The sequence below is a fragment of the Perna viridis genome, chromosome 1 (genome assembly GCF_037379345.1).
Source record: "Perna viridis isolate PV_CMFRI_1.1 ecotype Kerala chromosome 1, ASM3737934v1, whole genome shotgun sequence".
NCBI classification, from domain to species: Eukaryota; Metazoa; Mollusca; class Bivalvia; order Mytilida; family Mytilidae; genus Perna; species Perna viridis.
The window spans coordinates 7,823,497-7,849,040 of record NC_142445.1 but is presented as its reverse complement, the minus strand read 5'-3'; the positions used below and the strand labels follow the sequence as shown (position 1 = coordinate 7,849,040).

Here is a 25,544-nt window from a genome sequence, read left to right as displayed (position 1 = left end):
CGTAACCCCAAAAATCTATACAAACCTTCCTTTTTATGTTTGAAACCTTATTGTAAACATTTTAAAAAGATCAACCAACTAATGCGCAAGTTATCGCATGAAAACTAAGTGTCTACAGACGACAAACTTTCTGCAGTGTATAAAAATCATACTACAATGATAGTTGAATTGGTTTATTGTTGACCTTCTACAAATGATATAAACAATGCATTTCATTAACTCTTATAAGAATCATTGTCTTGCTGCAAACATAGCAAGATTATAATTAATGCCTGAAGCAGTGAATATCTTCTAAATACCCGAGGTACTATTGTCTGTTTACAATAACTACAGTTAAATATAATAAAGTAAAAGGTGGTAAGATATCTGAGGTCATTTACAATATGCTTCATATACGCCGAATTTCTTGGAGATAAAGTTAAATAAGAATTGAAACTTTAAAACACAATTAAACCTACGCTGATAGTCTAGGAGGCATGGGTATTATGATGGCAGTCTACTATACTGTATACAAATGGGGGATCCCATCCATAAACATACGGCAGTTTCTTTGGAACACTCAGTTTTTTCTGATCCCTACCTCAATTAAATATTTAACTAATTAGATGGGTGAAATTGAAGGTTTGAGGAATGATTAAGAATTTCATATAAGATTTCTTCCTTTATATAAATGAGCCTTGAGCACAAAGTGAACATTTTCCCCATGACTACATTGGGAATAAACATTTGAACATTGAAATATGTTCTTACCGTTCTAAGAGTCTGACTACAGACAATTGTGTTGTCCTTTGTTCACTATGGGAACATGACAATAGTAGCATTTTGAACTTCAATTTTTTTCATCCAGACAGTATTAATGAAATTTCAAATATCTTGTAATGTTACACGTATATTAAATAGCAATTGTTTATGAGTTAATGTTCACCATAAAATATCAATTTTTCTTGTCCCCATATGTCCCATTGACAATCCACTTTAATGTCCATTCTCAACATAATTACATGTATTGCAATAATTTGCATGGTGCCTAAAATCAATGAATTAATTCTTGTAAACCTGCGCACAATTTCCCCAACTGATATAGGCAAATAAGATGAAATGTTAAATGTGAATTGTTGTTATTTTACTGATCACATATAGAGGATCAATAGTACTAAACACTAGTTATAACAGAGTGTTGGTCTTGTAATAAACAGAGACTTCAAAACATTTCACTAGAAATTGGTTCTGTAAAGTTAAATTGAAACAGGAATATTTAACTTTCTATTTACAGTATTCATATTTTAACATGACAAGTCCTCATTGCAGGATGACAATATGGATTAAATATATACCATGAAAAAATTTTGAATTGACCATGTTTTGGCATCTACGGAAGAGGACAACTCAGACTCGCATAAAAAACACATGTAAGCAGAGAAATATTGTGTATAGTGAAGTAAAGTATGGCACTAACTATATAGAGGTTTATTGACTAGTGGGATAGAGGAGATCAAGATAGTGTTATCTAAGAAGGAAATTAAAGAAATAGAAACTTATACTATACACTACATATATTTAAAGATGCCAATGTTCTTCAAGTCGTGTGTATACATGACAAGTTTTACCGCATTGATCACTATAAACATTCAAACCCTGAAAACATGTGGCAAGAGACATCATACTTAGTTTGAGAAATTTGGTCGATAAATATGGAAAAATATGGTATATCATTTTGGTTAAATGCGTACAATTTTTAGAGGGTAACAAATACAAAAAAGTGTATACAAAATATAAAAAAAAAACAAATAAACTATAATAGTTACATGTACTTACAGACTTTAATGTGGACGGAAAAAAAAGAAAATCACAACAAATGTTAGTTAAATTAATTCAAAATTTTAGGATTTATACACGTTTTTTGTATGGAATAAAACATTATCTTGTTGGTCTTTGCTTTAAACCATGTCTACAGCCACTTTCAGCCTTTTCAAATAGCAACAACAGGAAAATATTATTTAAGCATGGCCAATGTATATCTTCACAAAACAACCAGACAATATTTAAATCATGGCAACACATTATTCATATCAAAAATCAAATACTGTACGGCTGATAATTTTCACATATTTTGACAGTCTCTCTAAAGATGCCTAAACAAATTCCACAAAATATATTTACTCTGGTAGGATTCAGTACTCAAGGCACAACATAGCATCCTCCAAAATTTGAAATGCTTCTATTTTTCAGATACATTTTTGTCTCAAAATTGTCAAATTTTACAACGCCAAAATAACCAGCCATACGATATATCAAAAGTCATCATATTTATTAGCATCAGCATTAAATTAAACCATATTTAATATCTTAGGTTCATTTAAAAAAATGAGACAATTTTTTTCTCAAAGGTTCAAAACAGAAAAGGCAAGAAATTGTAGTCATAAAGTTCCTCCATTACACAATGCTACAATATGTAAACAAATTTGTATTTAAGCACTAATTAAATTATGATATGGTTTATAGTCTCTAATACATATCAGATCTTTTTGATTATCATAAATGAAAGACACAACATTACAACCATCTATCAATAAATACCAATATAAACCTAAAATAACAAAGCAAAACATGAATGAGGTATAAGCAATATAACAACCTGCCTTAAATTGCAAATGGAATGTTGTTTTTTTTCTCTACACTACTGTACAAGTACACACTGCTCTCACTCATCCCTACAACTGAAGAGGGTTAGAAACTTGTAAAAATATGAGATGCCCTGGACATTTAAAGTAAAATATGGCGTAAACAATCAAGTGTCAAACTGTTGTTCAGTAGATAATCATAACCTGACATATTGTGGCTATGGTAATGATAATGATTGGTTTTCCACAATACTTCTAGGTCATATTGAAGAAAATATTTTCCTTTTCCACTTTACTTTGTTAATGTGCCTTCCACATAATTGACAAACCTTCATTTGTCTTCACAATTACTGAATATCATCATCCATGTTAAAACGACTTAAGACATTATAAAAAATCAGTTTACAATGTATAACTGAAGAATCTATATTAATCATATCTTAAAAAAGAGCATTGTTTTTCAAATGCATTGTCACTAGTGTAGACCAAAATATTACGATTATTTACATCCAGCAGTATGAATTATTACATTGTAATAGATAAATGAATACTGAATGCATAAATGAACCAGATTGGGTCAGAAGGTCAATATATACCGGTAAGAGACAGAAATAATCAAAATAAAATTATTAAGACAATAACATACATCATCTTGGTAAAAATGAAAGTTGTTCAAAACATTCTTCACAAAATTTCAGCTGCCAAATTTTCCCTGCATAAATGTCAAATTTGTCTTTACCCATTAACTGTATCAGCTGGGGCTGAAATAGAAGAAAATAAGTACATGTATGACCTTAATTTCATCAATACAAGAGTAATTTCAATAGCAATTAGGTACTTGTTTTTCAGTTAGAGTGTTTACAATCTTAGTTGTTTTTGCTGAGACAATAGTCCATATGTTGTTGCACAGTTCAGTTGTATGTTATTTACTTGTCACTGCAAATAATGCAGCTGGAGGTAAACTGGACACATATTGGAAGGTTTAAACATTTCTACTAGTTATAATTAGTTCACATTTAAATATTAGTTGTTCACATTGGTTTCATAGATAGTCTGTTTAATAAAACATGATAATTATCTGAGTTAATGAAAATCATATGTCACAGTGTATTACTTACTTAAGAAAAATCAATACCACACTAATTCAGTACTACAACACACCACAAAACATAGAATAAAGTTTAAAATAAACCAAAGTTATCAAACTGTGATAAAACATTGCTGAAAGTTTTGTATAATGTATCAAGTACTATGGTCTATACAAAGTAAAAAAAAATCTTATGACCTAAGCTTAGTTTACTGCAAGATTGGGTCATAAGATTTTTTTTAACAAACTGTCAGCAGTGTTTAATCACAGCTTGATAACTTGTGAGTTACTTAAGTGAGACCCAAACTTATTTATTAAGGGTTTGTACATAAGGAAAGAACAAGTTTTCATAATATATATCTATACAAGGATGGATTTTCAAAATATATACTTTAATATACCTTCAATATTATAGGGATGTATAGATATATACTTTGAAAACCCATCCTTCACCGTGGGTTAATGAAGGTATAAACCTTCTCCCTAAACTTTCTGAAATAATTTACAGAATAAGATATCGTTTGGTGTAATGAGTCTACTCATTTCAGGTTTGCAATCCCCTTATTACACACCTGGTATATACCATGTACTAGAAATCGATTAGTATTTTTGTTCAGATTTCCATTACTATTTTGCATAATGCAAGTTCATAAAATTAATGACAACTATGTCTAATTAATAATTACCATAATCACTTAATGACTTATGTGAAGTAAACTTTCAATAGTTTTAATGAAGACCTTAATCCCAAAAAGACCTAAAACTATTTGGGGCATGAAACCTTCATCATCTACTTGTTGAAATAAAAATATTAAAATTATACTTATGTTAGCAGGTTATGCTTAACCTTGGAAGTGTTCAGGTATTGTTGTACATGTATTTAATCACATGGAATTCAGTGTTAGAATGCACAGTAACTTACTTTAAAAAGGATGAGAAGTTGAGTATAAATTGAAAACAACTTAAAAAAAAAAACAAAAGTAAACTACCCAAAATATAGAATTATCTAAAATGTTGTTCTTCACTCCTTACGCAATTTTTTTTAGGAGAAAGGGGGCCATAACTTCTGAGCAAATAGAGAAACAATACAATAATTTCACATATTTTATGTTCAAGTTTGAAAAGAATTGGTTGGGTAGTTTTAACATACCATCATGAATTGAAAAACAAATAGACAAACAAACAGACAGACATAGGAATAGACAGAAAAAAATATAAGGATCACCATATATTCTCATTTAATTAAATGTTGGTATTAAGATGGTGAGTAAAAAACAGAAATTTTGATTAAAGACACAACAAAGTCAGCTGACTAGGTTGACATTAAGCCTAACAACATATTACAATTTAAACCAAAATGTGTCCACATCAAGATGAGTTATTTAGTGAGTGATAATATCAATGATGAAAAATGTATTTGCTCAATAAGTGTACTTATCAGTGATAACACTGGTTGATGCTGACTGGCCAATAATGAGGAACATTACCAATAATGATTGTGTAAGGAGTTCGTGACTTTGTCAATGATTGATTACACCAGTGTATTATGAATGAAATGTCTGCATTGGTCAATGGTTAATGATATCTGATGAAAACTTACCACATAGTTATCAGCCTAAAAGCATGTATTTCCATGTTTTATAAATATAGTTTCAAACACTTAGAAATAACATTTGTCTATCTTAATGGTTTAATTAACGGTATTTGAAAGGACATTATGAATTAATTTTTTTGTAAATAGTCATTTTTACTTCAGGTTACCTGGTGAAAATATCCCCTGCCATCATATCATCCATTGTGGTATTTAATTAGATTTACATTATACTACTGTGACTAATGACAAATCACATAACAGTACTAGACCCAATACATGTATCAGAAAATCCTACGTAAGCAAGGTTTGTGTGAGAAATTGGCACATGATGTAAGAAATGAAAACTGGAAAAAATCTTTGATGAATTTTCATATTTAGAGCTGTTACTCTCCTTGAGATGTTTAGGTTTCCTGTATGCACGATACCTAAATGCACGATAAACAAAAGCTTCCATTGTGCATATAAACAAAAGTTAAATGCATGATTAATGCTCCCACTAAAATGGGAAACATAAACTTTGTAAGGATTTTCTTTGTTCTTTTACTGGGAAACTTATCGATGATTTCCAAGTCTTCATTTTGGATTCATGTGAGACCCTTTTTTTGTTTGTAAACAAATTTCCAGTGACAGAAACAAACAGTGATAGAGCAGCGGGCCTGTGGGTTGGTATCACACCTTTCTTTGGAATATTTGGGTCATTTTGTGCAAAATATCAAAATATGGACAAAATCTGAACAGACAATGCCAGGAATACCCTTTCATAAAGTCCTGGTTTTAGTTACCCTTTTATAACTTTCTGGATACACCCTTGACAGATATATCAAAATAAATTAAGCACTATGAAGACATACCTCAACCTCATCTTCCTCAATATTAGACAAAATTTTAAATGCTTTGTGTAAAACATCAAATCCAACACCATCAACACAGTCTCTGTTAAAAAAGTAAGAAGAGATTAGAAATTTAAAAGTGCACAATATTTTTTTCTTAACTATTTTTTCAAATAAGTGAAAATTAAGAAAATGAATTTGTTCGTAGTAATTTAATATTCAATTATTCCATAATAGAATTTATCAATCAAATGACAATGATAAATATGTACATGAAAAAAAAAGGATATTTTTTATCAAATTTCTATAAAAAAAAAAATGCCACAATTCCTATACTCACACTGTGTATCTTAGAATAATACTTACTTATGTAGTAATTGAATTCGACTTGTCAAGCGATCAGCATTACACAATGTTTCTACACCTATAAATGATAAAACAATATCATAAAATAAAGAGCTCTGCAGAGTGCAGCATGATACACCTCAGCATGTTGATCTGTGTTCACTTGGAGGGAATGTGGACACAATATTAGTTTTTGACACAGACACTTAAGCATAGGGACTTACATTTCATTATTAACACAACAACTGGTTTAAAAAAAAATATAGCACGAAGTTTGAAATTCAATAAAAGGTGAAGAAAATTCTGCTTAAAGGGTACTAATCAAAGGTCATAGCTCTGCAACCACCCACCCCCCAAAAAAAAAACCAAAAACAAAAAAAACAAAAAAAAAACAACCTAACAACAGCAATGTAAAAAAATGAAGAAAAAAATGCAGGCAGGGATTTTCATAAGGAATCCAATAAAAACATCAACCAAATAGATATATTTTTATTTTGGGCAGGGCCCTTTTTATCTAAGGAAACCCACAGTTGACAAAGCTTATGATGCTTGTTGGATTATCTTCCTTTGGAGTCATCCAACAGAAAATATAATCTTTCATGCACATATACATATGATATCCAACCTTCCTATAAAATTTCATTAAAATCCCTAGAGCAGTCTAGGAGGAGATGCACTTTCAAGTTTTTAACACTGTAACCCTTAATTTGAATTATTTCACTTTAGAGTCATCTGATAGTAAATATATTTTTCATGCACATCTACATATGATATCCAACCTTCCTATACATATTTGTCAAAATCCCTTGCGCAGTTTAAGTATAGAGCCTTTCCGTCATGTCTCTAGATACAATGTATTAAATTTTCGAGAAAAACAAATAAGTTTTACTCAAGTTATTGTAAATAAATAGAAGTTAACAATGGAAATAGTCTGATACCATTATATGACTGAAAAAAAAATGGTTTGCAGACATATACAAAAGAGTATACAGATACAGATCTATGGTAACCTACAAAGCAAAGAAGCAGATCTATGGTAACTTACTAGGCAAAGAAGCAGATCTATGGTAACCTACAAAGCAAAGAAGCAGATCTATGGTAACTTACTAGGCAGAGAAGCAGATCTATGAATGTCAGGTATAACAGGTTCTGGTTTCTCATCCTCACCATCTGACCTTTCCCCTTCATCCCTGTTCATGTGCAATGTAGTATCCAGGAGGGTTATGAAGTTGTTCATTTCTTTGTTCTCTCTGTGAGAAAAAATGTATGTGGGGTGTAAAGTATTGATTTTTAAAGTAGCAGTCTTTATAAAAATCAGACAGTGGGTGATTCATGCATGTCAAAAACCTACTAAATTCACTTTTGTTTCTCATTAAGAAACAGTTACAGACCACATAACCAGCCTTAGTTTGTCACTTAGTAGTTGTACTGTCAAGATAAATTTATATAGATTAAGTGTGAAATTGACACTTTGCAAGACTTTTGGTACTTGATTTGGTAGGTTTTAGTGGAAGAAGAATGTACGATTTTCTCAAAAATATAGATCTGAATACAGAGAGGACTATTGTAAACTGAAAATACAGCATAACATCATTTATTCTGTGGGTTTTTGTACACCATGAATCACCTCTTCAATAGGCAGTGTCTGAATTTTAAATGGAATTTAATTACTATTTCACAGCTTGACCCTATGAATGCACCTTTAAGTATTGTTACATAATCTGTATCTAACATGTTACAAAAATATCTTAAAAATACAAATAACAGAATCAAGTTTGCAAAATGCTTTAAAAAGTCCTCGTCATTTTCAATAATGTATGTTTAAGTTAATGGAAGATGAAAAGTGTGTTACCAGTGGCTTCTAAGAGTTTACCTGTGAAGTCAAATTATGCAAGTGCCCTTCAAAATTATAATTAAATAAGGATATTCAAGAATTTCTGATGAATATATGTCAAGAAATGATAAAAATTAGTATATTATTTCCAATACTGTACACATGTACATGTATAAAAAAAACAACCAAACAATACAAAATCAACATCTGACATACAAATAAAAATAAATAACATGAGTTTAGCACCAACAATTTTTTTCTGTACACATGTACACTGTACACCCATATCACAGCAAACTTTTACCTTTTGCCATTACTATATTTAACAAAACCCCTGTAACATTGATAAGGTACAAAAAAAACTACTATTTATTTCTAAATTAAATCAATATGCTTGTTAAGCAATGGAACTCAAGCTTATTAATTATGTTCTAGTTTTTTTTAATATGAAAGAAAATGGGTTATGCTGCTATGATCTAACAACAATAATTATGTCATGTAAATTGTAATTCTACAGAACTGTGCACAAGGTAGTTCAGTGAATACGGAAAACACTTCATTGAATCTTAATTCAATGACTTTTTTGTCTTTATTCAATACAGTTATTCCCAACATGAACATATCACTGTGTACATTAAACATGTGACAGTACCAACAACCATGTAATGTGCTGAAGTAGCCATAAAGTAAATTATTTCTTCAAAAATTTGACATCCCTTGTCCAAATAGAAATTGACAAGACACATGGTGTTTTCCAAGCAAAATGCAAATTTCTGAAGTAATTATAGAGATGATGAAATACTACCTGTCAGTCTCTGAGCCAGTAATATCCTCCTCATCAGAGTTATCTCCCCTACACATAACACATTTATAATTTTTATTTATACAAATCCTACATCAACTTACACTTCAAACAAAAATTTAATGATACTTTTTGTATGCCTGTTACTTTTTCCCAAGCAATAATCATAAGTTTTCTAAATATTTTTCATATTCATGGAAAAGGACAAAAATGGCATTTCTAGAACAGAATATTTTGATAAATATCAGTTTCTTTATAAAGATTTGGAAACAAATAAACTTATTCCTATTACATTAGAAATAAAAATTCCAGGAAATACCAGTACATGAAATCCTTTTATTTGCAAGCAATCTGCCATATTTTTATGAAAGCTGAGTATGTTATAAAAATTGGACACATGTCCTGAACAAAACATGACGATAACATAGAACAGTTGTATAGTTTAATGAGATAAACAAAGACAATCTTACATTTTGCCATACCTCTTATATTTTGCCATACCTCTTATTTTCTCTCTTGAATTCATTACTTTCCTTCACTGTGTCCTCATCAGAACTAGAACTGTCATCCTGTATAGAAGGTTGTCTCGGTTTCTGTGGTTGTACACGAGGAGTTTTCGAAAACTGTAGATGAAAGTAAAATGGTAAGTCATATCTGTCGATAGCATTGTCATATTTTTTTCACTGTGACATCAAAATCTAATCTGAAAACTGTAAGTTAATCCCACTTAAAGAAATCCCCTCATCCCCACCTGAAAAACCATGTCAACAAAATAAAAAATGTCAACAAACAACAAGCTGATGTCACTTAAGTCTGAAACAAATCCAATGATATGGCATATCTTTATGAGGAAAGCATCGTCCTTATGTGCAAGCAAAGTCCCATGCATAAAGTACTAGGTTCCAAAATGCAATGAAGTTAACTTAATGCCATTTATCATTTTTCAAAAATTTTCATCAGTGGGAGCTGGCAAAGGACATTCCAAGTATTTGTAAAATTACTGCTTGAACAGTTCTAGGTTCAGTATAGAATGAAGGACTTCATTAATATCCCTCCAACCAAGGGTGACTTTCTTTTAATGTCAGAGTACTTCAAATCAACTATCATGGACATCTTTGAAATGTTTTGTACAGGCAGTATTTGTAACTATTTGTAAAGCTTCAATAGATCAAAATGTAAGGTTTTGCTTTGATGAAATTTCTTCCAGTGTCATTATGATGAATATTTGGAATAATTTCTATACATTTAAGAGCAAGCTTTACTGGCTCATAAAGTTTCTGTCAAATTTTCAAGTGGCTGTGATAAGCGATTGCAGAGAAAAGTGTTACAAAATCATATGGTGAAAAATAAGAAAGTCCCATCAAACAGAAGTTGATGTTGCTCAAGTCTGAAATCAAATTCTACTGTATGACACATTCCATCATTAATGCAGTTGCTTAAAAAAGACTTTATCATTTAGTGTACTTCTGGCCTTAAATTTGAACTAATTATTGTCCATCTAGATTAATAAGCTTTTTAGAACAACTAGTATCAGTTAATTAGAATTAAAACACCATTATCTCATATATTTCCCAAATAAAATACCTGAGACTTTTCAGCTTTAGTTTCCTTTGTAGATTCACTATGTTTCACTGGTTTCAGGACTACAGATCTGGCTGACACAGGTCTTTCTAATGCTAAATTACATAGAAAATTAAACAGTTTTATCAGCTTAAGAGAATGAAATAAAATGTTGTTTATTGACAATAGTTTAATACAAAGGTATTTTTTACAGTATTCATACCATTATGTTATAGGAAGAGGGTAGTATATTCATCATTATTGTTATGATTGTTTCCACTGCTCACAATATAGTCCTATTGTTTTGTTCAAGTACATACATTCAAGACTAATTGTTAAGAAATACATAAATCTGAATATTTCTGGAAAAAATCTTGGAGAAGTATTTTAACAAGGGTAAAACAATTTCACTCTGTAGCAATCCAATAAATATCCCGATCCTTGGCTGACAATCTTATTTGTATCATGTTTGTGTTATTTCTATTTAATTTCAACGAAAAACAAGAGGCTCCCAGGAGCCTGAATCGCTCACTTTCTTGAATTTTGCCTTTCAAAGGCAATAAATTAAACAAGAAGTTGTCCAACAATTTTGACTAAAGAAGTCTTTGGTAGGACTATCACGAAATTTTTTCAACAATTGAAAGTTTCTTTTAATCTATCATAGTTTTCAAGATATTGACTGAAAACTATTAAAAAAAAAGTCATTTTTCCCCTTTCAAGGGCAATAACTCTTACAAGGAGTCTGAAGACTTTTGTAGTCCTAATAATATGGATCATTTCTGCTATTGAAAGAATTCAGCTAAACCTAACGGTTTAGGATATATATGCGAAAAACTACTGTCTGACCCCTATGTTCTAGGTTCTTTGGCCAGGTGAGCTAAAAATGGCACATTGTCACATCTGTTATGATTAGCCTTTTTCCTTTACAATTTCAGTAAATCTAGTGTTTTCAATATGCAAACTAAACTGTTTCAGATTGAGCTACAAAATTTATAATTGTCATTACACGGTAAAAATGTTTTTTGACTTCTGATTTAGCTAATAAAATAAATGCATTGGAAATGCAAAAATGATTACATTATTAATTTCTAGATCATTACTGAAGAGATTGTGATGCATCAATACACTGGTGTATTGTTATGCCTCTAATTTTTAGTAATCATTTATTATTATATATTTTACATTGAGCAGCCTTCTCTTTTTCTCTCCTTCTTCTTTCCCTTGCTGATAAATTACAACTCTAAAAATAAAATACCAACAAAATAAAGGACATATAAATGTAGTTCAACATCAAAATTCAATTGATATGATTTTTTTTCATGAACTAAATTGAAGCACTTAATTTTCAACTTATTTTATTTGTCTTGTACATAGACGGACATGTCCAATGAAAGAAGCACCAAATCTTGGAGCATTTTTAAAATCTACTAATAATTTTCATACATCTCATTATAAGTATGGAACCCTATATTCATTATGACATACATATTTTTATTAAACATAACAAATGTTCTGCTTCACTGACCCTTGGTGTATTAATGTCTAAGTCTTCCTCTTTAGAACTTGATGTACTGGAAGATTTAGCCCCATTTGATGTTTTATCTTCAATCAAACTTGGACGCTTTTGGGGCTCACCTGAGCTGTGGTCTACCTTTGGAGGAGGAGGAAGTGGTCGAGGATTGTCCACTTTCTTAGGCTAAAATAAAAAAAAACAATGAAAAAAATTGCACTAAATAAATGGTATAGAGCATCATGCTTATCAGTGAGATAACTCTTATGATTGTAATTTTGGTTCAGGCAGTCACTACTAAAAGAACTCTACTCAAAATAAAACTTACACAAAATGTCACACTGCAAAAGCTATGTCAAGTTCTAATAGACAACATAGATTACATCAATAAACAACATGCTATTATCAATGAATGAATATTCATCATGGTAAGCAGAACTCCAAATACAAGTTTTTTTCAAAGCAAAACAAGCATTTATCAACTAAAGACTGCAGTGCTAAATTTTATCATGCATATGTGCCTTAAACCAAATAATGCCTTTATATGAGCAAACACATGGAAGGAAACATAAGAAGAAGCTCATCATTATTACACACAAGTGTAAGTTCAAAAAATGTATGTGGGTACTGAAACATGGATTCAGTTTAAAACTTGCGGTAACTTTTACAGAAAACACAAAGTTTTTGTAAATACTATTAATTTGATGGTGAACTCAGAAGGGAAGTGTTAGCTAATTAATTCTCATTGTTAAGAGTCTGTAGTTGTAAATTTATCCCTGTTAACTTTTAATTGACAACTAGTATCTGAATAGCACCAACTAAAGACAAGTAAAATTATCATTTTGATAAAATAATATAAAAACTGATCTTGCAAGAAGACACATGGATAGTTATGTCCCCTGAGAGCACCAGATGGTGTGTAATTTGTACCCCTTGCTACACCTCAAATCTCACACAATACTCACCACACCATTCTCATCCTCTTGATGCTGAATGATATCAGTGAGTTCATTTAATAAATGGACATGACTTTTTAAAATTGTTATCAAAAGTAGAATTCTTTAAAAAAAATGGCATAAAATGTTTGTTTTACATCTAAGGTCCAAATATTTTTTTTAAGATAAAAAGCCTTTGACCATATGCAGAGCAGCTAAACAAACCTCATAAAGTAACTAAGCTGTAAATAATATCAACCAAATTACATTATATATGCAAACTACCTCCTAAAACTTTTCCTCAAATTAACAATTATGTAAGGTAGTAAAACAGATCAATATGTAAAATAAAGAATCTAAGTGAGAAGGCTCACATGCCATCTATCCCAACTCATACTTGACACTCAGTCCCATTTAATGATTTGAAACAAAGGAATTTTTGTGAAAACTAATTCTTCTATGGTTACAAACACTTCATCCAAGTTTAAAGGAAATCAGCCAAAAAAAAAGGAGGCTGTAACAAGGCAACTTTATCATAAATCCTCTTTCCCAAAAAGTATCTATCTCAATGGATTTCAGCAAAAACGAATCCACCTTCGTCCATTTTAAGAAAAAACTGACATAAGATGGATATGCTATACAGGTGACAACATAAATCAACCATTTTTACCCTAGTCCACCACCTGAAAAAAGGGTCCTTCTTAATCAATTTCTATGAAAATTAATCATATCTAAGCTTTAAAGGCTAGCAACACTTCATCAAAGTTTGAAAGTAATCCAACAAAAAAAAAAACAAAGTCTCTATTCAGGGGGCAAGCATAAAAAAAATGGTTTTTACTAAATTCTCCCATCCTCTATAAGTGGTCACCTCATAGGAATTCTATGAAAACTAATTGCCTCCAAGCTTTTGTGGCAAGATTTGAAGCAAATCCAAAAACAATATAAGGATGTATCCAGGGAACAAAAACAATATAAGGCTGTATCCAGGGAACAAAATAGTTATGACATACTGACTAGTCTTTGCATGGGATGTAGTAAAGTAGTGAAATTGTGCATATTAAAAATATTATTTCTTCAACACTACTTGAAAGGAAGACAAATTCCACCACAAGAAAGAGGAGAGAAAAACACTGAACAGGTGTGTAATTAGCAGAAAAGACTGGCATCATCTATATTCATAGTGAATTCTCAGTTTCTTACATTAAAACTTACACTACTTCGCTGCAAATGAATAAGTCATGTTAAACTACTTTATGCAACCTTCTATGTAAAAACAATGTAAATTTCTTCATTTTCTATATTCATCATCTACCTTCATAAAAAAAATAGGAAATCAAGATCCTAGTCTAAAATTAAAATTACGACCAATTGATTTCTTTTATATCAGCATTTTAAAGGGAAATAGCAGTAGTAAGATATTTTGACAGTTTTGTTTTATACTTTTAAAGCAAAAACTAGTGCTTTACTTACACAAGTAACAGTTAGTTGTAACTTTTGGTCAACCTCTCAGTTTTAATTATTTTAAGTTTGTTAACATAATCAAAAATTTAAGAATCAAATACATTTTTCATAAAAGAGGAAGTAAACAGAAAAAATTCAGAATGAATGTGGAAAAAAAATTAAGGAGCATTTTTCTTTTATTGCCATATGCAGGTATGTCATTAGAACAAATAAATGTTTAGCCTGGAAAGATATTCATTTCTAAATTACTGTTCATAAAACTTAACTACATTGATGAACAAGTTTCTACTCTTAACTATTTCCATAATAAAGTACTAACATTTTTAAAGATATTCCTCTTATGAGACTTTGATGAATCACTTCTACTACTGGCATCACTTTTAACACTGATGTCACTTTTGATGCTGATGTCACTTCTGACACTAATGTCACTTCTGTCAGTGTCAAGGTTACATTCAGTGTCAGCTTCACCAGCTCTTTTCTTTATAGAACTTTCTTTTTTCTTTTTAGGCGAGACAGCTTTCTTCTGTGTAAATATTTTTTTTAAGTTCAAGCATAACAAAAGCAACACAAAAGACATCCCTGTCCCCATGACTTTTAACTTTTAACCTATGGTCTTGTTTCACATTTCAATATAGATTAAGAATGCACCAAATTTGTTCAAAATTAATTGAATGATGCAGAATTTCTGTATTCATAAAATGTTATAGAGAGACAAATGAAATACAGAGAGACAGATAATAACTGTATAGCAGAAATCTTCGCAAGCTCTAAATTTTTACTATGTTGGCATGGTACAGGGAATCTTTAAAATAAAAACTTGTCAAATTTAAGTCATAGTATTTTGCATATAATTTTCATTGCATTAAATCTGAAGACACAAAAAAAAAGACAGTAAAAAATTAATAATCCTATTCATAGGGCAAATGACGTAATTTAGCACCCGCAAAAAATACCCCTTATATGGTATCCCTCTGCAATTAACTTGTGATGGAAAAATATGTTACAGATTTTTTTTTACACTTTAAAATATACTTTTCAAGAAAAAACAAAAATAAAAATAAGTACTTTCACAATAAACAAATATTTGCTATCACCATTAGAATGTTTAATGTCTACAGAACTATAATACCTCTTTAACTGAATGAACTTCTACTAATGTATCATTGTCGCTGGACTCTGGTGATTCCAATTTCTTCTTATCATCACCTGATTTACCCACTTCAGCAATGGGAGGTAACTCTTTACTGGCCCCGTCAGATGGTTTTCTTGCATGTTTACGTAATGGAGCTGGGACTGGCTGAGCAGGGGGTCCCATTTCTATATTTTTGTTTTCACTATATCCACTATCAAGATTGTCTTCACCAGGAACATGGACTATAGGTTGTTTAGCCTGGTATGATCTACCTGCAGGTAACCCAGCCGGCAATTCTGGTCTAGGTCTGGAATCAGGAGCAGTTATTGGTCGTCTCTGAACTGATGTGGATGGACGTCTGAAAACAATTTATTCAATTAACATGTGAATAGTCACAAAGAAGTTATGAATTAATAAACTTCCAAATTCCTGTAATATAAGGAAATCAACAGATATTCAAGTGGAAAAATAATAATATCAAGTATAAACAACAACATAAAGGCAAATATCTATAGGCATATGTCAGGCTTTACAGTAAATGTATCAGTTTTTACCCCTTTTTAGTTTCCTCTAAGAAGACTGCTATATTGCGTTTAATGTATGGATCTCTGAGTATGCGACTAACAGTGGGTCTCTTTTCTGGCTCCTGACGTAACATACTAACAATAATCTGTTGTAAATCTTGACTGTACTTCCTGGATATTGGTGGCATCTATAATAATGAATTGTTCTGCTTTATTAACACCTTAGATCATATCAATGAATTAGCATTTAAGATAAACAGACACAGTTTTACAACATGTACAGAAAAGTTGTGATGACACTGGTAGTATTTCAGGTAAATAATATTTGAAAACATGCTAAATTTATGTTTAGTTTAAAGTTAATTCAAAATGTAATGGTCACCAAAAAAGACTGATTAGAGAACCATAAAAGTTTTTATCCTATACTGAACAACAGATCTCACTTACTTAGCAACTGAATACCAGACAGTTAGTTATAGAAATGTCAAACTCTTTTAATTATCTATTAAGTTTGATATAAGTCAGAATTGACAACAATGGTTGAAAAAAGTTTTATTTTTTTATGAAGTAAATTAAAATTAAATAATTTGCAGTTTTTCATACAAAATGATTCAAATGCAAGGATATTTAACATATTTAATTTGCTAAAAAATCAACTAATTTGACTTACCCTGCCTTTTAGAATCTTATAAACCAATGCCTGCATATCTCTGCCATTAAATGCATGTTTTAATGTAGCCATTTCATAGACACAGCATCCTAATGCCCAAACATCTGACTAAAAAGATTATGATTTTTTCAATATGGTACAGGCATCTCTTATTGTTAAATTTAGGAATTTTTAGGAAAAGTTAAAAATTGCTACTTAAAAACAAATAACACGAAAACTAAAAGGAAACATGTTATTAGACAGAATTACTATAGCTGAAGAGAGTTTTTTTTCTGTTGCTATAAACACAGGTGAATTACTTTATCTTAATACTCCAGACTTTCAGTACGAGCCTTATGACACATCTGAATAAATCTAAAAAGAAACCACTCATTACATTATAAAACTGTTTGCATGTGTAAAATATGCTCCTTTTGTTAAGAACTAAACATTTTCTTTTCTACAATTGTGCCACACTGCCCTTATTTTCTTGACGGAATACTAATATTCTACATTCTATGATTTGCTAAAAAGGATGTTAAGAGCTACGGTTCCACAGCTAATCATGCTTTTAATCTATAAGAACATATATTAGAGTCTTAGAGAATGGCTTAACAAATATGCAGGATAATTTACATAAAAATGTGCATAGTTGAGTTGTAAGGGATTTGAATGAAATTATTTATACCTTGTGATTGTAAGGTTTATTGCTAAACAACTCTGGACTCATGTAGTATGGTGTACCTATCAATGTTGTAGCCATGTCTGTTGAACTGTCTAATACCCTTAAAAAACATAACCACATTGTTATTGTTGTTTTAGGATGAACAACGAGGAAAATTTTGTTCTTCCCCAATTTTATACTGATTCAAAATGATGGCATCATATTAAATAATGATGTTGCTATCACTTGATGTGAAAAGTTTTATATTCAGGAATCGCAGATTACTTCAGTGATGTGTTTAAGTAGTACTCCAGCTAAGAATCATGCAAATTCTGTATTACATGTATGTGATACAACCCAAAAAAGGCTACATATTTTTATTTTTGTTATTAGGTTGCTTTATAGGTCTATATGATGAAATCTATAATCATTCATTCCAATCTGTCAGCTCTTACAAGATAATCCACATGAAAAATCCAATAGTTTCTATTGTATTTTAGTGTCATTTGCAGAGTTATCTCCCTTAAATCTGAATTCTACAGTACATTCTATAGAATTCTTATCTCCCAAGAACAAAGGTTATAAGAAAAGCCACATGTCAATTTCTGTTTACTGTAACGATTCAAACAAAATATCAAAAATAAAAATATGTCAGCTTTCCTAACATGAATCACATTTTGCATGATTCTTAGCTGGAGTGCTACTTAAAGCTCTGGTTATTGTTACTCTGTAAAAAGCTTAAATGAATAGCATCCTTTACAATCCATATGGTTTTATTCTGAGAGAATCAATATTTATACTACAACTGTTCTATTTATATTTGAACAGTAAGTGTATATTTACAAGTGATATATGGTCACTAACTGGATATGACTTTCTGCTGTGATTTCACAAATGTTACATTATACTGAAGTTGCCAGGATGTTGCTTCAAAGTAAAAATGTTGTTTTTCATGCTTAAAATATCAATTTTCTTTTAAAATATTGTTGCAATATAAAGATAATAACAGTGCACTGAGTTGGTAAAAACTTTGATATAAAAATTCGGCTGGAACCAATGAAAATGCTTGCCAAAGCTTCTTATTTTCTCACAGTTCTAAGCCTCATCGGTATATCAGTTTTATATCAAGTCAGTGCAATGTTATTGTCTATATATTACATACATTAAAAAACATTTGCACAAGTATTTCAAAAGAAGCATTATATGATATATTTACAATACATGTATATTGCTGAAAAAAATCAAATTTATTTGACAAGCTTTAGGAATAGTCAGAAAGAGAGGGTTCCCTAGCAAATCTGACTGTTTTAAAGCGAGAACAAATAAATATATTGGTATATTTAGCAATCTTCATGTATTGGTTCTATTTTGCACCTGCATTTTCTTACTAATACATCAGGATAATACAAAAGGTAATCAGGAGACAAAGTTATGCAGTGGAGGAATAAAGCTTTGCATCATTCAAACCTTTTATTTGTATAGTAGATTGCTTAGTTACAGGATAAAATCATTTCATATTTAAAAATTAATTTTACAAACATAAGGTGTTTTTTATAGTTTCAATACCTTTTTTAAATTTGTTTTCCTCTAATATGTTTGGTATTACAATTAGCCTTGAATTTCCATGCAAAGCATTCTGTCTTTTGTTTTCCATAATAAAATGGTGCTCAATTGAATTTTGCATAACTTGCACAGTTTCTCTTTATGCCAGAGCAGAATTTATTTCTGAATCAAGCATTACATGTACTTTTTAAAAATAATTAAGATAAAAAGTTAAAAAGCGTAAATATATATAATCACAAGTGCTGAAAAATGTCAAGATTTAACTACCATGCAGAACATGTTCTGAGTCTACAGGGGCGGATCCAGGATTTGAGTTTAAGGGGGCGTTAATTGAATTAAATGCCATGCATTGTGGGGACAATTTTTTTTCTTACCAATTTAGGGGGGTGGGGCGTATGCCCGGTACGCCAGTCTTTGGATCCGCACCTGGTATAAGTTCAACTCCAAGCATTCTCACATCAATAATCATACATTTATTCATGCTAACCAAAATACAGAATTCATTTCACATAAGAATTATCAAAATTTATTACATAGGGACAACTTGATATATATGGCTATCTATATAATAAATCATTTATAACCCAACATATACATAATCTTACCTCGCAATACCAAGATCTCCAACTTTTATTATTTTACTTTTTGTCAAAAATATATTTTGTGTCTTAAGGTCTCTGTGCAAGATGTTTCTTTCATGCATATACTGAAAAGATAATAAAATTGAGGCATTCAATGTAAACAATGTATAAACAGGATTATTATGCATAAAAAGGTCATGAAAGTACAAGACAATATCTATTCAAAAATTTTGTAAACAGCATAATGCTAATAACTTTTCCGTCATTTGTTTTTGAGGCAAAGTGATCTGATTTCAAAGAGGGACATTCAAACAATTGAAATAAAATTCTTCGTGGAGCACAAGTATATACACTTGTAAAGGGTGACCTTGAACAGATACGGCAAATATGGACACAAAATTCAATCTTGATACAGCTAAAAAAATATTATTGTGATTAACGGTTTGACACAGGGTAAGATTTTGACCACAAGAAATGGTTTAATAACTTAAACACTAGCAATACAATAAACAATGTCATAGATTACATGGACAGACAATGTGAGTTCTATTTACACCCAAAAATTTTGTTTCTAGGAGGTACGATAAACCAAAGGCCTTAATAAATGGACAGTTCATGTTGTCATGACATTCAGTGGAGGCTTTTTTAGTTAAGTCAGAAAATGGGAAATTGTCCAATTTTTGTAGGAATAAAATCCAATGAATCAAAAACATGTTGAATTCAAAAGGGAGTTTATACATGTACATGTAATACAGAAATAAACAATTCAACAAAGCTTCCTGAAAATTGCTTGAAGCATTTTCAAGTTAATAATGTGATATATGGAAAATCCTCCCTTGTTAATGAATGAAGTCTCATAAAATAAAAATAGAGAATCAGAAATCTATACCAGTTGAAAAATGGAGCTTATATCAAAGTTTCATGGCCATTGCTGCAAGGATTTTTCGAATTATTGGTCCAAAACAGAAAATCATTGCATTTTAGTTTGCATTAAGTCCCATAACTCAAAAAAAAAAATTTGAAATTCATAAAAATTGAAAAAGACCTCACATCAACAGAAAGTAACAATTCACTGAAGTTCTACAAAATTTTATGGCAGCAAATTTCAGTTACTGTGTGAATTGTGAACAAACACCAGTATACCATAATACATCTTTTCTAAAAAGACAGGTCCTAATTACAGTGAATCAGAGTTTATGAAAACTTAGAATAAGACATCATGTTTCAAGACAAAAATAGGTTAATTTAATCCTACCTTGAAAAAAAGTACAAGTTTCCTTGATCTTAAAGTACTTTACCTCATATATTAAATGTACATGTACTTCAATAAAAATAATCATTTTTAAAATGTTTCATAGTTAATAAACAAACATGTTCTAGTTAATTATATACCTGTAGTGCCATTGCTATTTGAACAAACCACTCAACAACCTGTCTTTCTTCTAATAATGTCTGTTTCTGTTCTTTCAGTTTTGAGTATAAATCACCCCCTTCACAAAACTGCATTGCAATATGCAACTGGCCATCCCGTTCAAATGAATCTTTGTAAGCCACAATATTTGGATGTTTTAACTTGGACAATAGTTTGGCCTCCTGCTCAGCTGATGATCTCTCTTTCTTTGATGCTTTTGCTAAATTTATCTTCTTCAAAACATACTGACAAAAAAAAAAAAAAACACTATTAAAATGGCATGAATGTATTTGTAATCTAAATGTATTGTAAATAAAAGATGTGTATAATAATCCCACTATATATTCCATGTAACTCAGGCCCAGTCTTGTAATTGTATGTTGTTTTGGTTTTGCTGCTTAATTGTCATAATTTTGTGTCAAATGATTAATATTTACATTCAATTCTGTTAGCTTTATTACAATGAGATAGCCAAAAAGAATTTGTTATTAATAGTAATTCTGAATCTGTGTTGTATGTTGAATATCAAAGTAGATGGCATCCTGGAAATGTGGTATATTGACCATTGGGCATGTTTGCCCTTGATCCTTTTGGTCATATTTTTTTAATAGGTGATACACTTACATGTAACCAAACATTTTTAAAAGGGAATTTGACAAACACTTATATATCATATATCATAATAACAAACATGTAAATTGGTTTCCAATGAAATAAAAAAAAATCTTTTATAGATTAGATTGAATGACAGAGAATTTTTAAAAAGAAAGGTATAAATATACTATTAAGGGCAGCCTGCAAAAAATATCTGTTAGAAGCAAAACCAAATTTTGTATCAGTGTTTGATATCACTTCACGACACCAAAGTGCAAGGAATTGAATCATACATGTACTTGTATAAGCAATGGTTCAATAGATATAAATTAAACAGTCCTTAACACAGTGAAGTATAATGTATTTCCTACTCATGCCCAAGACATAAACATACAAACTGCTAATCGTATTCTCATCAGTACTAGTATGCTTGTGGATCTTATAATTGTAAGAGAAATTCAGAAATGGTAAAATAAATATTACAGTTCTAAAATACTATAAACTCAAAAAAGTTCTGAAACATAGCATAGCTTATCTCTACTTACCACAATATCATGATCATTAAAAACAGAACTTGAGAAAATTCCAACCAAGACTTGATAGGATTAATTGCAGCTCAAAGATTAATTTGGGGTTTGAACTTATTTTTCTTCAGGAGAATATCAGATTTCACCCGTCTAATATTTACTCTATAACTACCATCAGCATAAACTTTGATTTCTTCACTCTACACAGTGTAGGAATATGGTGGCTTCACTGAGACTCCACTTTGTTTAAACTATTTCAGCCAAACTGTTTCAATATAACGAAAAGAGGTATGGTGTATATATCAAAGAGACAACAACCCCACCAGGATGAAAATGTCAGCCTAAGACCATCCATTGATCTTCAATGAACGACACGAAAATACTAATACCACAGAGCAGGCTGCATCTGGCCCAAAAACATCATCATAGACATCTGGCCACTGTGGAAAAAATATTACACAACTAAACACACCTAAAAATTATTTCAAAAAGGTCTGGGTCCCTTGTTACAATGGAAATGAAGAAACTGAATACACATTACACAAATGTACAAACTAAGGATTACTAGCAGTTAACTGACATGCTCCAGACCAGTTTAAAATGGTATGTCCCCATAATAAGTAAAATCAGTCCCAATTCTTTCCATGCAGGGTTGAGAATCACGGTACATCATTAGTCATACAATAAGGCCACAAACCTAATGATGTCATGCCAAGAACTGTTTTAAAATATAGTTTTAATTTCTATGTAAAGACCATCTGAGCAAATCACTGTTAATACCAAAAATGCTATTCTTAATGATTTGACAACAATATCGTAACTATAATTTTGTTTCTTTGTACATAATTGTTGTTTAATGCACAAAAATTGACAAAATTATATTATGCATTCTTGTATGTTTGAAAAATAAGACAACTAAAGACCCATTTTCAAATGGTTATTCAACTGCGTTGGGTGGAGACACTGACTCCACTCAACTCATCTCCCCCCTATTATAGTATAGAGTGGAGAAATTCAAATTTATGCTGATGGAAGTGTATACACGTATGCTTCAAAAGGGAGCTAAATGTTAAAGATGCCCAACAGTAAAAAAAAATTTCTGGCACATGATTTTTTCATCCTTAGTCTACAAGCAGTGAAAAGAAACAAAGACTGTCATACATGTATGTCAGTTTTTGTCATAAATTACACGTAACACCTGGGATGTTCTTCAGAATCACACTGGGTTGTGCATACATTGTAAGTCATAATATGAGGAAGAACATGCGAACCAAGTTCAAAGCAAAAGTATCAGGTTCCCTTTTCAACAAATTAAGACATCATGCCATTTATGATTTTGCCACGTTTTTTTGAAGAATTTTTCATCAGTAATACATGTAAATAGGAGACCGCAAAGGGCATTCAAAATGTATGTAAAATTATTGGAAACTGTTCTGGATTCAGCGTAGACTGTAGGATTTTTTCAAGATTCTTCCAACCAAAAGCAGCTATTTTGAAAAATAACTGATGTCTTTTAATCTTTCGGCCTAGCCTGTGTTTTTATCACATGTATGTATTTCTGAAGCTGAAATATATCACAATGTAGTGTTTTCCTTGGAAGAGAGTTTCTCAAGTGTCAGTATAATGAATTTTTAGACAAATTTCTACACATTTAAAAGCGAGCTTTGCACGCTTATTATTCATTACCCATACTTCTATACTCGGCGTCACATAAATAACATACTGTTAAAATTTGAATAAAAATATTTTCTACGACTTTATTGACACCAACCGTCGTTTAAATTGTCTTAAATGACTTGCTCATTCGTTTAGCCAAACAGCTTCTCAAAAACAAGTCGCTTATAAGCTTAAATCATGCGTAACAAATCCTTACAGGAAAATCCCATACTAATATCCGCCATGTTGGTTTTTACGGGACGATTTGTTTACAAACGAAGTTCGTAAGTTCCCGTCGAACTCCGGTGACAATCGTCTGCTTGATCAACTTCTCGGTATTGTACGTTGTTGGCGTAAAATAAATCCGAGATATCCAAAATAACGCCGAAGTGCATTCTGGGTTCTTCGGTTTTTGGACAAACCATTTAAACGTAAACAACATCTCCTAGCAACCCGATCACTGTAAACATGGCCGACTTTTTACAATGTAAATATTGGCACCTAGAATTAAAATCTGACCGGAATTTAACGATTCAATGTTTAGGGAGAAGCTGTTTGGCTAAACGAATGAGCAAGTCATTTAAGACAATTTAAATGATGGTAGGTGTCAATAAAGTCGTAGAAAATATTTTTATTCAAATTTTAACAGTATGTTATTTATGTGACGCCGACTATAGTAACATAACATACATGTACATGTGCATGTCAGTGTACCCTAAATTGGTTCAGAGACTCTGAGACCAAATCTCAAATTCTGTTCTTTTCTCCTATTTGGCCTACTAAAACAATCAAAAACTTCTGGTGTATTTCATTTCACTGAATGTACATGTGATAATAATATGGTCAACCAGGACCAAACATGCCAAATCCCTTAAATTATCATATTTTTGTCTCATGCATTTCCCTAACATTTCAGTTTTACATAATAAGATTTTGTGTCATTTTGTTATACTTTTCCTTCACCTGTTTTCGATCTCTTTTATGTCGATACAATGACACTTCCCCGTAACTTCCTTTTCCAATGGCTTTTAGGTACTCAAAATTGTCCATAGGGTTGTTTGACCGTGACATTGTGAATAAGTAGGTCCTTGATTACCAAAACAATAAGTCGTAATCTCAGAACTTTCCGTGGTTTTCGTTTAAAATTATAAAAAAATATTGCAAATACCATTGCATTGTTAAGGTTTATTTTTAGTATCAGAATCAAGACAAAATTCCAAGTAAGTTCCAGGGTCCAGGAGAGAAATTCATGTTCTAAACAGAAAAATATGGAATGATTATGTCAAAAGTTTGTTGTCCATCTGTTGTATGACAATAAATGTCGGCTATGAAGACTTCATCGAGTGAAAATTCAACGTTTCCAACAAAGCTTTTGCACTATGGATTCAGGAAGTGTGCTGCATTTTGGGATTTGTTTTGAGTACGAAAATTAACTTTATTTTGAAGAGTATTATAAAATATCGACAAAAACCACACACTTGGTATATCTTTGATTACGCACCACAACTTTGGATCTAATGTTCATTAGAATTTATAGACTTTAATACAGAGAAAAGGAACTCAAGTGTTTTATTGAGTTTATAAACGACGATTTGTTCATGCACGTAAAATAGAAACCTGAGACAATCGGAACTCCTCAGACTTTCTTGTACACAATAGAA

General features: G+C 30.9%; 1 protein-coding gene across 5 annotated transcripts; it reads right to left on the bottom strand.

The window, feature by feature from the left end:
• Nucleotides 1-157: 157 nt before the first annotated feature.
• Nucleotides 158-25,307, bottom strand: LOC148627069 (uncharacterized). 5 transcript variants are annotated; one of them, XM_088566801.1, is made up of 19 exons: nt 24,847-25,307; nt 21,088-21,351; nt 19,720-19,820; nt 17,576-17,672; nt 16,909-17,016; nt 16,269-16,426; nt 15,712-16,072; nt 14,899-15,105; nt 13,149-13,172; nt 12,199-12,369; nt 11,856-11,913; nt 10,698-10,789; nt 9,615-9,736; nt 9,117-9,164; nt 7,585-7,727; nt 6,499-6,556; nt 6,154-6,235; nt 5,309-5,323; nt 158-3,382 (listed from the first exon to the last, which is right to left on the bottom strand). In XM_088566801.1, exons 1-19 carry the CDS (start codon nt 24,952-24,954, stop codon nt 3,269-3,271), a joined length of 2,331 nt encoding a protein of 776 aa, XP_088422927.1. In that variant the 5' UTR covers nt 24,955-25,307; the 3' UTR covers nt 158-3,268. The 5 variants fall into 5 exon arrangements, with proteins under 5 accessions (XP_088422927.1, XP_088422936.1, XP_088422956.1 ...); XM_088566810.1 differs by lacking the exon at nt 5,309-5,323; XM_088566830.1 differs by lacking the exon at nt 9,117-9,164.
• Nucleotides 25,308-25,544: the final 237 nt, after the last annotated feature.